Source organism: Galeopterus variegatus, unplaced genomic scaffold (genome assembly GCF_000696425.1).
Source record: "Galeopterus variegatus unplaced genomic scaffold, G_variegatus-3.0.2 Scaffold974, whole genome shotgun sequence".
Classification (NCBI taxonomy): Eukaryota; Metazoa; Chordata; class Mammalia; order Dermoptera; family Cynocephalidae; genus Galeopterus; species Galeopterus variegatus.
The window spans coordinates 73,784-84,985 of NW_007727085.1; the positions used below are offsets into that span (position 1 = coordinate 73,784).

At 41.9% G+C, this 11,202-nt stretch overlaps 1 protein-coding gene across 1 annotated transcript in view; it reads left to right on the forward strand.

The window, feature by feature from the left end:
* The window catches only part of DIP2A (DIP2 disco-interacting protein 2 homolog A (Drosophila)), a 77,807-nt gene extending 71,867 nt beyond the window's left edge, over positions 1-5,940 (forward strand). The window contains exons 29-32 of the mRNA XM_008573964.1: positions 1,743-1,917; positions 2,730-2,853; positions 3,614-5,611; positions 5,730-5,940. Of these exons, the coding sequence (XP_008572186.1) occupies positions 1,743-1,917; positions 2,730-2,853; positions 3,614-3,866 (552 nt within the window). The 3' untranslated portion in view covers positions 3,867-5,611; positions 5,730-5,940. The remainder of the gene's footprint in view (positions 1-1,742; positions 1,918-2,729; positions 2,854-3,613; positions 5,612-5,729) is intronic.
* The last annotated feature ends 5,262 nt before the right edge of the window (positions 5,941-11,202 follow it).

An 11,202-nucleotide genomic window follows, 5' to 3' on the forward strand; every position in this document is an offset into this window, starting at 1 on the left:
ATAGATTAGACAGATAGATAGATAGATAGATTAGACAGATAGATAGATAGATAGATTAGATAGATAGATAGATGTTTTTATATGTGTATATATAAATAAAAATAAATAAGGAAGGAAGGAAGAAAGATGGGGCCTTGAAGAGGTAATTAGATTCTGAGGACCATAATCTAATGAATCGATGAATAATGGTGGTCATAGGCATGGTTCTGAGGGCTTCAAAAGGAGAGCACATGAGAGTCTCTTGCTGCTTCCACTGTCTTGCAATGTGATACCCTGTGTCACTGAAGCCACCACTAAGGAAGACCTTCACTGTTTGTGTTCCCTGGGCTTTGGACTTCCTAGCCTCAGAAACTGTAGGCAGTAGATTTCATTTTCTTACAAATTACCCAGTTCCAGGTATTTTGTTATAAGCAACAGAAACAGACTAACACAGGTCCCATAACCCTCTGAGTATCGAAGACACAGTCTTCCAGCCTTTGGTCTGTGTGTGGATGCACACAAGCACTCACATGTGCACGGATATGCAGGTGCACATAAACAAGTGCATGTGGACATGTGGATGCACATAAACATGTGAACATAACAACCTATGTGTGATGGATATATGGATGCACATAAACACATGTACACACGTGGACAAACGTGCACAGATATGTGGGTGCACATAAACACTTGAACATAAATACTTACGTGTACACAGATATGTGGACACACAAACACATGAACATCAACACTCGTGCACAAATTTGGGGGTGCACATAAACACTTATGTGTGCACAGATATGTGGACAAAAACATGTGAACATCAACTCTCACATGAGCACAATATGTGGACAGACATAAGCACATGTGCACAAATATGTGGACGCACGTAAAAATGTATGCATAGTTATGTGGGCACACATAAACACTTGAACATAAGCCCTTGTGTGTGCACAGATATGTGGACACATAAGCACATGTGCACAGATATGTGGAGTGGACGCACGTAAAAATGTATGCATAGTTATGTGGGCACACATAAACACTTGAACATAAGCACTTATGTGTGCACAGATATGTGGACTCACGGAAATATGTGAATGTAAACATGCACACAGATATGTGGACAAACACATACATATGCAAATATGTGGGTGCACATAAACACTTGATCATAAGCCCTTGTGTGTGCACAGATATGTGGACACATAAGCACATGTGCACAGATATGTGGGTGCACATACACACATGAACATAAACATGTATGTGTGCACAGTTATGTGGGCACATAAACATGCTTGTGCACATAAACACATAAGCATGGGGCACACGTGGACTCTGGGATGGTCGCCTGTGTGGTGGGTTCATCATGTTTCAGTGTGAGTCTGAGGGCTGTACACTCCCCAGTCTGTGAGTGACCCTTGTACCTTCAGCATGTCCCTCTTGTGCACATTTACATTTCTCCTAGTTCTCCCTTAACTGTTAACAGTAGTTTGAGGTGAGGACTGTGGAATTACTGCTGCACTCATGCACTTAGGATAGAGTCCAACAAACATCATTCCTGGTCAAAGGAAGGAACACTTTAAGGAGAGAAAGGTTACGTTTACTTTCTGTGCATATAATTTTAACTTAATTCACAAAGTAAGAGACTCTGCATATTACCCTCCTGCCCCTGTTCAGTGTTTTCATGAGCATTACAACAGAATCTGTACTTGGGGGTTTGTAATGTACCCATGTTCCTGTCCTCTGGGCCCTACCAGATCTGGGTGAGCAGCCCGCACAACGCCACCGGATACTACACAGTCTACGGGGAGGAGGCACTTCATGCTGACCACTTCAGTGCCCGGCTGAGTTTTGGAGACACACAGACCATTTGGGCAAGGACTGGCTACCTCGGCTTCCTCCGAAGAACAGAGCTCACTGATGCCAGTGGAGGTGAGAGGTTGTGGGGAAGTGCCCCATCAGCACTGTGTGTGTGGGGGGGGGAGGGTCTTGCTGCATCCCACAGGAAGTTGTGATGCTGCAGCTTGTGAGCCTGACTCACATGCTGAGATGTCTTGGGTTTTGTGAGAGCCCTCAGTTACCTGCTGCTGGTGCACCACACTCCTTGCTGTGATTTTGTTCATTGTGGGGGAAAAGGACATACTTTGATAGCAGTTTTCTCTGACAATTACTGTTTTTGCCTCTATGGTTTTCCCTCACTGTCCGTGGACCCTTGGCCTCTGCTGAGGATGTAGTGATGGTGGGAGGCGTGGTTATTGGTGAAAAGGTCACCAGGCTCCTTCCCAGGCCGAGCCAGCCTTCCTAGCAGCTACGTTTTCACCAGCATCAACGGTGATATTCACGACTCACCAGCCATGTGTGGTGCACTCCCCACACTGAACCTGTTCAGTGTGGCCAGTGTTCAGAGGCCCCTGTGCAGCCACAGCAGGCCAGCCAGAGAAAGTCAGAACTTTTGGTAGCCCCTGTAGGTGTTTTGTTTCCAGAGATAAATATTATTTTAAATACATATTTGCATGTTGCTGTAACTTTCCTGAGGTGGCTACTCACTGCAGAGATAACAGACTGAGCTGCCAGCACCTCTGCCAGCCATCTCTGTGCAAGGCACAGACACCATATGATATTTGAGGTGAGACCTCCCTGTGCCAGAGAGCTCCTATTGGGGCTCATGCAAACAAACACAGGGGGGTCCTGAATCACTGAGTACCCTGCCTTTCTGAGTATGTGGACACATGTGCTATTCATAGAGCGGCATGATGCGCTGTATGTTGTTGGTTCTCTGGATGAAACGCTCGAGCTGAGAGGCATGCGGTACCACCCCATCGACATTGAGACATCTGTGATCCGAGCACACAGGAGCATTGCCGAGTGGTAAGAGCCCAGGTGGAGGGCAGTTCCTGCACTGTCCACCCAGCCCTTCCTCTGGGCACGAGCACTATGTCAGTTGGGGCAGAGCCAGCCAGGGAGTGCCAGGTCATGAGACGGGCCTCTGTATGGTCACCTGTGCCCTTGGCGGAGCTGGATTGCCATATTAGACAAACGCTGTCCACCTTGGATATGCTGGCAGCTACCCACCCTCCAGGAGAAGACCTGGGACTTCTTGGGGGTCCTTCTCCCTCTGGACATTCTCAGTGAAAAATGGCGCGACAGCATGTCCAGCTGTCTTTGTCTTTTCTTCTTTTGCTAATCTGTTTTAAACCACAGGACCATCCCCAAATGTGCAGGCAAAACATTAAGATCTCATAGTTTGCATCCTGAAGTGCTTCTACTTTTAATACAGAAACTTTAAATTTTCTTGATTTAATTGTTTAGTACATTTCTTAATTTAAATGGTTGTAATTCATGATTTCTTCACCTGGTAGGGAACTTGGGTTGGGACAGGTACAGCTTTCAACATCAAATAATACTCTTGATTCTCAGCAAGAACTTTAATTAGAATAGATTCTCCTGTAAAACATGTTCAGCCTGACCTTTAAATTGCTAATGGTATTAAAGGGTAGTGTAACATTGATGAACATATACCAGTTCTTTTCACTCTTTTTTTTGGCACTCTTACCCAAATGTCCTTTGGCCCCCAAAGCCTGTGCCTATCACCATGTGGTGCAGTCTGTGGTGTGTCTTCTCCCCACAGTGCTGTGTTCACCTGGACCAACCTGCTGGTGGTAGTGGTGGAGCTGGATGGGCTGGAGCAGGATGCGCTGGACCTGGTGGCCCTGGTGACCAACGTGGTGCTGGAGGAGCACTACCTGGTTGTGGGCGTGGTAGTCATTGTGGACCCGGGCGTGATCCCCATCAACTCTCGGGGTGAGAAGCAGCGTATGCACCTGCGAGATGGCTTCCTGGCCGACCAGCTAGACCCAATCTATGTTGCCTACAACATGTAAGCTTAGCACACCAGCCCCCAGTGCTTGAGATGGGCGTGACCTGGATGTCAAAGCGTTGGAACCAGTGCAACGCATGAAGACGCTGCGGTGTCTCCACCACTGGGAGAAGGGCGTGCAGTCTTCACAACAGCGCCCTTCTGTGCTTTTACAGATCCCTCTCAAAAGTTCCCCAAACCTCATTTTAGAAAGCACTTCCTGAATTATTTAAAGAAATATTTTGAGTCTGCCAAGTACATTTACAAAAACATGGGTGTCAGTATTTTAACAGATGGAGAGACTGGGCAAAGGAAGGGAAGGCCGGGTGTGGACATCGTGAGGAACGAGACACCATGGCTGTTCTCTGCTGTACTGTGAATTTGCACTTTTTTTAGGCTTAAATATAGTTCATGATTTTTAAAATTCAATTATTTATTCCCACTTCAAATGACAAGTTCATATTTAGAATTTATGCTGGAGAGAACTTTAAGGCTGCTGGAACAGCTGCCAGGCTTCTGTTTCACAGGGTGGAGCTGAGCCCAGTGAGGCTGATGGAAAGGGAACATGTCCCGGCCCCCCACCCCCACTTGCGACTGCACTGTGGCCATTCACGGTGCTTCCTCTTTGCGAGTTTCCATGTTGAAACAGGTGTGCCGCCATGTCTGCATATGTTGTCACTAATACTCATTAAGTGCCATTTTGGACTGTCAAGTTAGATCATCTGTTCAGAAGGTAAACCAGTATTTAGTTTTAAATCACCTTCCTGGTTTGTAACTTTATGCTGTTTAGTTAAATTGCTAGTTTTCCTAACACTACAATATTAATTCTTCTCATTGAATTGTACTGGATTATTATTTTTATTCCAAGTCAACAGAGTTGGAAGCATTGGTGGCGAAGTGTGAGGTTTTCACATGTTTACTGCTGTTTGGTGAGAGTCCTGCAGTACAGCTGAGGAGTAGCAAGGAGAGCCTTGTCCCACGTGGAAGGTGGGGATGGTTATAGTCATCGTTGGCTTTTGCATTTTCAATTGTGTGCCAATAAATTTGGCCAAACCGTTTTCAGTTATTTTATTCAAACTTGACTAAGCTGTTATCTAATATTATACTGAACCTAAATCAAAGAAGAGAATGTAAAACCCCTTATTTCTAAGAATTTGAAGTCAAGCACGAATCTAAGACACAGATTATTTTTATATACCTAATTAAGAGTATGTTATGAAGTTGTTGGTTTTGGGGGGTGTTGGGGATGGGAAAGTTTATTAATCATGCATGTTTCACAGAAACAACCAGGTTTTTCTGAAATTAGCCTGGATCAGTGCCTAATGAAGCTGTTATTAATTCTCCACAAATGAGTCTGGCTGACTGGGCCAGCTCTCACATCTTACTTGCATTTGGCTACAAATAGCACTGTGCATAGTAGCCCTGTTTGCCAGTGGTGTAAGACTGCAGCATAGTATGTGGCAACGTCCTGGAATTCTAATGTCCTGTTGTAATTATGTACAGAATCTGTGTAACTTATTGTTTGACATACAGAGGTTTTAGCAGTGGACCAATGGACATTCCTTACAATAGAATGGCTGGGGAAGGAAAAAAAACTACATAAAACTCCAATCTTACTGCTGTAGTTTTATAGCAAACAAAAATTGTAAACTTTTTGTATTGAAAGGTCAGTGGCAGTAATAAGACAAAGTGTCTTGTAAATTCAGATTTTAAGAAGTGCATTAAAATGTTTTAAAGTTACTCTCTGGGAATTCTGTATATCACACTAAAATTTTTTATATTATTATGTTAATAAAAGTTATTGACTTTGTAATTCTTCATTTTGAAATATGTGAAAAGGTTTTTAATATTACCCCAAGTAGATGGGAATTCTGTATATCACACTAAAATTTTTTATATTATTATGTTAATAAAAGTTATTGACTGTTTGTAATTCTGCATTTTGAAATATGTGAAAAGGTTTTTAATATTACCCCAAGTAGAATGTATTTTATTATGCATTATTTTTTTCTGAATATATAAGCAATTACACTTACAGCATAAAATCTAGAAAGTACATTAAAGTGTAAAGAAGAAAATTAAAATCTCTTACAGTCCTACCTCTGATTAATAGCAGCATATTAGTATTCGACATAATACTCTCAGGGATTTATTATTTTCTCTTTTCAGTTTTAACAAAATTAGGATCATACTTTATAATTTTTGTATTTAATAAATTACAGACTTTTTACTCTATTACATATATTCTTCTACATGTTTTAATGACTGTATCAGCTGGGTGTGCCATGACTAAATGTAGTATTTACTCTATTGCTGACATCAGTGTTGTTTCAGCAGTGCTGCAGTGAACCCTGTCTTAGATGGATGTTTACACTTCCTCAGCCTCAGTTCTTACAGGTAGAGTAAATGGGTCAGAATTTATGGTAGGTGTGAGGCTTTGGGTACCTGCTGCCCTTCATAAGGGCAGAATGACAGTGTGGAAGAGGCCTCTTTTCAGCTGTCCAACAATGCTGTCTCTTGCTCAAGATTAAAATAAGTCTTTGACAATTTGATAGGCAAATAAGTGTTGTGTCTAGTCATGTTAAATGTGTTTTCTTGTATTTATGGCCATTTTTATTTCTCATTTGATGTATTCTGTTCAGATTTGGCAGTTCTTATGCTCAGTTATTTTCTTATTGATTTGTAGGAACCATTTTTTTTTTCCTTTTTTTTGTCTTTTTTTACTGACCGGTAACGGGATCGCAACCCTCGGTGTCGCGCCCGCACCGCGCTCAGCCAGTGAGCGGGAACCGGTCTCCACATGGGACCCGAACCCTCGGTGGGAGCGCCGCCGCACTCCCAAGCGGCGCACTCTCCAGTGCACCACCGGGCCAGCCCTGTAGGAACCATTTTTATTAGGAATCATAAACTCCATATAGTTAGTACTTTTTCTAATGGGTCATTTATATCTTGGATCTATTCGTTTTAATTCAAAATGTTTTTTTTAATATGTTTAATTTCAGATTATGAATATAGCTGATTTATTTCAAAGTGGTTCTACTGGAATGGTCAGCATAGCCCTGACCATTATATTATATAAATGGTCAGCATATGGGGCAGTACATGGCAGAGAAATAACTTACCTTTAGTGTTTGCTCAATTTCTGCCATAGAGCTTGGTTCAGGCCTTCCAGATTGTTCTAAAAAAAGGGCAGAGAGACCTGCCTGGTGCCTCTGTGTCTCACTGTCAGTAAATATTGTGAGTATATTGTGTGCATGTTATTTGCTGTGTACAGAAAGAATAGAGAGAAGCAATCCCTTTCTATCAGATACTTTTACATAAGTTTGGGGTCTTAAAGGGTTAGGGAGAAAACTGGATGTACTAATGGTGTTATAACACCATGGGTAGCATTGATCCTCTTGCATAATGTTCAGTTTCAGTAATGGAGAGTTCTTTAAAAAGGTAACCACAGCAAACCTTTGAACAACACGGGTTTAAACTGTGTGGATTTTTAAAATAAATATATTGGAATTATTTTTTTAATTTTGAAAATTTTTACAGTTAAGTAGCCTGCATAGCAGTAGGCTATCAGTAGGCTATTAGTAGTTAAATAACTAAATAGTTAAGTACTAAGTAAGACATGGAGTCCTCCATGTGGCTCAGGACCCAAATAGCAGCTCTACCACAACCTGGGGGAAAGTATTTCAAAAGTTATATTCAGATCTTTGACTGCGCACTCCCACATTGTTCAAGCATCAACTGTACGTGGAAACTTTCAAAACCAATTGTTTATACATTGTTGTTTCTTAGAGCAGATGGCTAGGCTATCCTTCTTCCTTCCCATGTCTGGTCTGGGTACACCCAGGTGCTATAGGTGGTCCAGAGGGAGAGCAGCAAAATAAGGCCATCTACAGGCTGAATGTAATGCTCTGATGAGTGGAAGGTAAATTCAAGGACAAGCAATTTTGGCATTTACTTTACATTAAAATGTAAGGAAGGGAGATGATTCTGGAAAGACAGCAGAGTAGAAAGCACCAGGAATTTGTCTCCCCACCTACACAAAAATTGGACTGGCAGAATCTGTCTGATGTGACCATTTTGGAACTCTGGAGTCCACTGAAGGCTTGCAGCTTCCAGGGCAAGCAAGGCTCGGATAGCAAATTGGGGTTAATTATGGTCAAGTAGCAGCTCCCCCACCTCTAGCCCCATGGCAGGCAGCTGTGCACATGTTCCTGGGGAAGCTTACACCCAGCTTGCTGGAGCCAGGGTGGGCATAAAAGATCCTGTCCTCCGAACATCGGAGATCTGTGCTCTGATTTCTACTTCTTATTACAGAGGTGCAGTGGCCATTAAAAAGGTGAGCAGCCATTGTTGCACCTCTGTCATGTTGCAAGCCCCTCCCCATCCAGCCTAAGTGACTTCTAGGGAGCTTAAAGGTCCAGTGCCATTCTCCCCACCCTATTTCATTCTTCTTTTTCCTCTTTTTGGCGCTAGACATTGAAGACTAGCAACTGCATATATGGAGGAAATGCCCAAGGAAAAGGCACAGGCTCAGAAAATACCTGAGAAAACCTTAAGTTTATGCCTCTGATCTTTTTTCGTGACCGGTAACGGGATCGCAACCCTTGGTGTCGCGCCCGTACCGCGACCGGCAACAGGATCGCAACCCTCAGTGTTGCGCCCGCACCGTGCTCAACCAGTGAGCGGACTGGTCTCTATATGGGATCCGAACCCTCAGCAGGAGCGCCGCTGCACTCCCAAGCGCCGCAATCTACCGAGTACGCCACCGGGCTGGCCCGAAAACTTGCTAAATTTGATGAAAGACGTTAATATAAGCATCCAGGAAGCTCTACAAACTCCAAGTAATAAACTTCAATAGGCCACACTGAGACAGATAATAATCAAATTTTTGCAAGCCAAAAACACGGAGAATCTAGAAGGCAGCAAAAGAGAGGCAACTTATCACATACACGGGATCCTCGATATTATCATCAGATTTCTCACCAGAAAGTGGGGGCCAGAAGATAGTGGGCTGTTATATTCAAAGTGCTAAAAGGAAAAAAAAAAAAAAAACTCAACCAAGAATCCTATACCCAGCAAAACTGTTCTTCAAAAGTGAGGGAGAAATTAAGATATTCTCAGATAAACTAAAGCTGAGGGAGTTTATTACCACTAGACCTGCCCTACAAGAAATGCTAAAGGGAGTCCTGCTGGGTGAAATGAAAGGACACAAGATGGTAACTGGAAGCCATATGAAGATATAAAGATCTCAGTAAAGGTGAATGCATGGACAATTATGAAAGCTGGCATTATTGTAACAGTGGTTCATAACCATATTTTCTCTTTCCTGTGTGATGTAAGAGACTAATAGATTAAAAGTATATATTAATTTAAAAGCTACTATTATTATAACTTTAGTTTGTAACCCCATATTTTCTATTATACATAATTTAAGAGGCTGAAGCATTTCAAAGAATTATTAGTTTATGTTTTAGGCCATACAGTGTATAAAGTTGTAGTTTTGTGATATGAACAACAGAAAGAGGTGGGGATGGAACTGTCAGAAGAGCAAAGTTTTTGTTTTTTTATAGATGTTAAGCTTGTAAAATTCAAGTTAGAGTGTTAGAACTTTGGGATATTTAATGTAATCTTTATGGTAACCACAAAGATAATAGCTATAGAATCTACCTAAAAGAAAATGAGAAATTTAAATATTTCACGGCAAAAAAACTAAACACAGAAGGCAGTAATGCAGGAAATGAGGGACAAAAAAGCTGTAAGGTGTACAGAATACAAACAGAAAGAAGAAAGAGGAAAGAAGTAAGTCTGCTTATCAATAATTATTTTTATATATAAATGGATTAAAATGTCCAATTGAAAGACAGAGATTGGCAGAATAGATTTAAAAAACACGGTTCATCTATATGCTGGCTAGAAGAGACTCACTTTAGATCCAAAGACACAAATAGATTGAAAGTGAAAAGATAGGAAAAGATATTCCATGGAAATAGTAAACAAAAGAGAGCAGGGATAAGTATACTAATATCAGGCAAAATAGATTTTAAATCAAAAAAGGTTACTAGAGACAAAGAAGGACATTATATATTAATAAAAAAGAATCAGTACACCAAGAAGATATAACAATTATAAACATTTACAGATCTAATGAGAGGCTATCAAAATATATGAAATGAAAATTGACAGAACTGAAGGGAGAAATAGACAGTTCTATAATGATAGATGGAAACATCAACACCTCACTCTCCATAATGAATAGAACAACAAGACAGAAGATATATAAGAACAGAGGGCTTAATCAACAGAAAAAAACAACTAGATCTAACAGACATATACAGCACACTCTGCCCCAAAACAACAGAATACACATTCTTCTTGAGTGCACATGGGACATTTTCCAGGATAGACCATATGTTTGGGTGCAAATTAAAGTCTTAATAGATGTTTGAGAAATAGAAATACAAAGTATCGGGCCGGCCCGGTGGCGCACTGCTATAGTGCACCGCTTGGGAAGCACGGCGGCGCTCCTGCCGAGGGTTTGGATCCCACGTACGGACCGGCCGCTCACTGGCTGAGCAAGGGGTGGGAGCAGCACCAAGGGTTGTGATCCCGTGGCCGGTCCCGGTCCGGTACGGGCGTGACACTGAGGGTTGTGATCCGTTGCCGGTCACGAAAAAAGACAAAAAGGATAAAAAAAAAAAAAGAAATACAAAGTCTCTTCTTGGGGTGAAGTTAGAAATAAAATTAAGTTAGAAATCAATAATAGAAGAAAAACTGGAAGACACACAAATTTGTGGAAATTAACACACTCATAACCAATGGATCAAAGAAGAAATCACAGGGAAAATTAGAAAATACTTGGAGGTGTATGAAAACAAAAACACAGTATCAAAATTTATGAAATCCAGCACAAGCAGTACTAAAAGGGAAAATGAGCTAGAAATGCTTACATTAAAAACAAGATCTCAAATCAGCAACCTAACTTTATTACTTAAGCATCTAGAAAAAGAACAAACCAAATCCAAAGCTAGAAGGAAGGAAATAAGATTAGAGCAGAAATAAATGAAATAGAAAATAGAAAAGCAATTAAAAAAAAGTCAATGAAACCAAATGTGGTTACTTCAAAGAGATCAACAAAATTAACAAATCTTTGGGCCGGCCCGGTGGCGCACTGCTACAGTGCGCCGCTTGGGAAGCACGGCAGCGCTCCCGCCAAGGGTTCGGATCCCACATGCAGACCGGTTCCCGCTCACTGGCTGAGCGAGGTGCGGGTGCAGCACTGAGGTTTGCGATCCCGTTGCCGGTCCCCGGTCCGGTATGGGCGTGACACTGAGGGTTGCGATCCGTTGCCGGACATGGAAAAA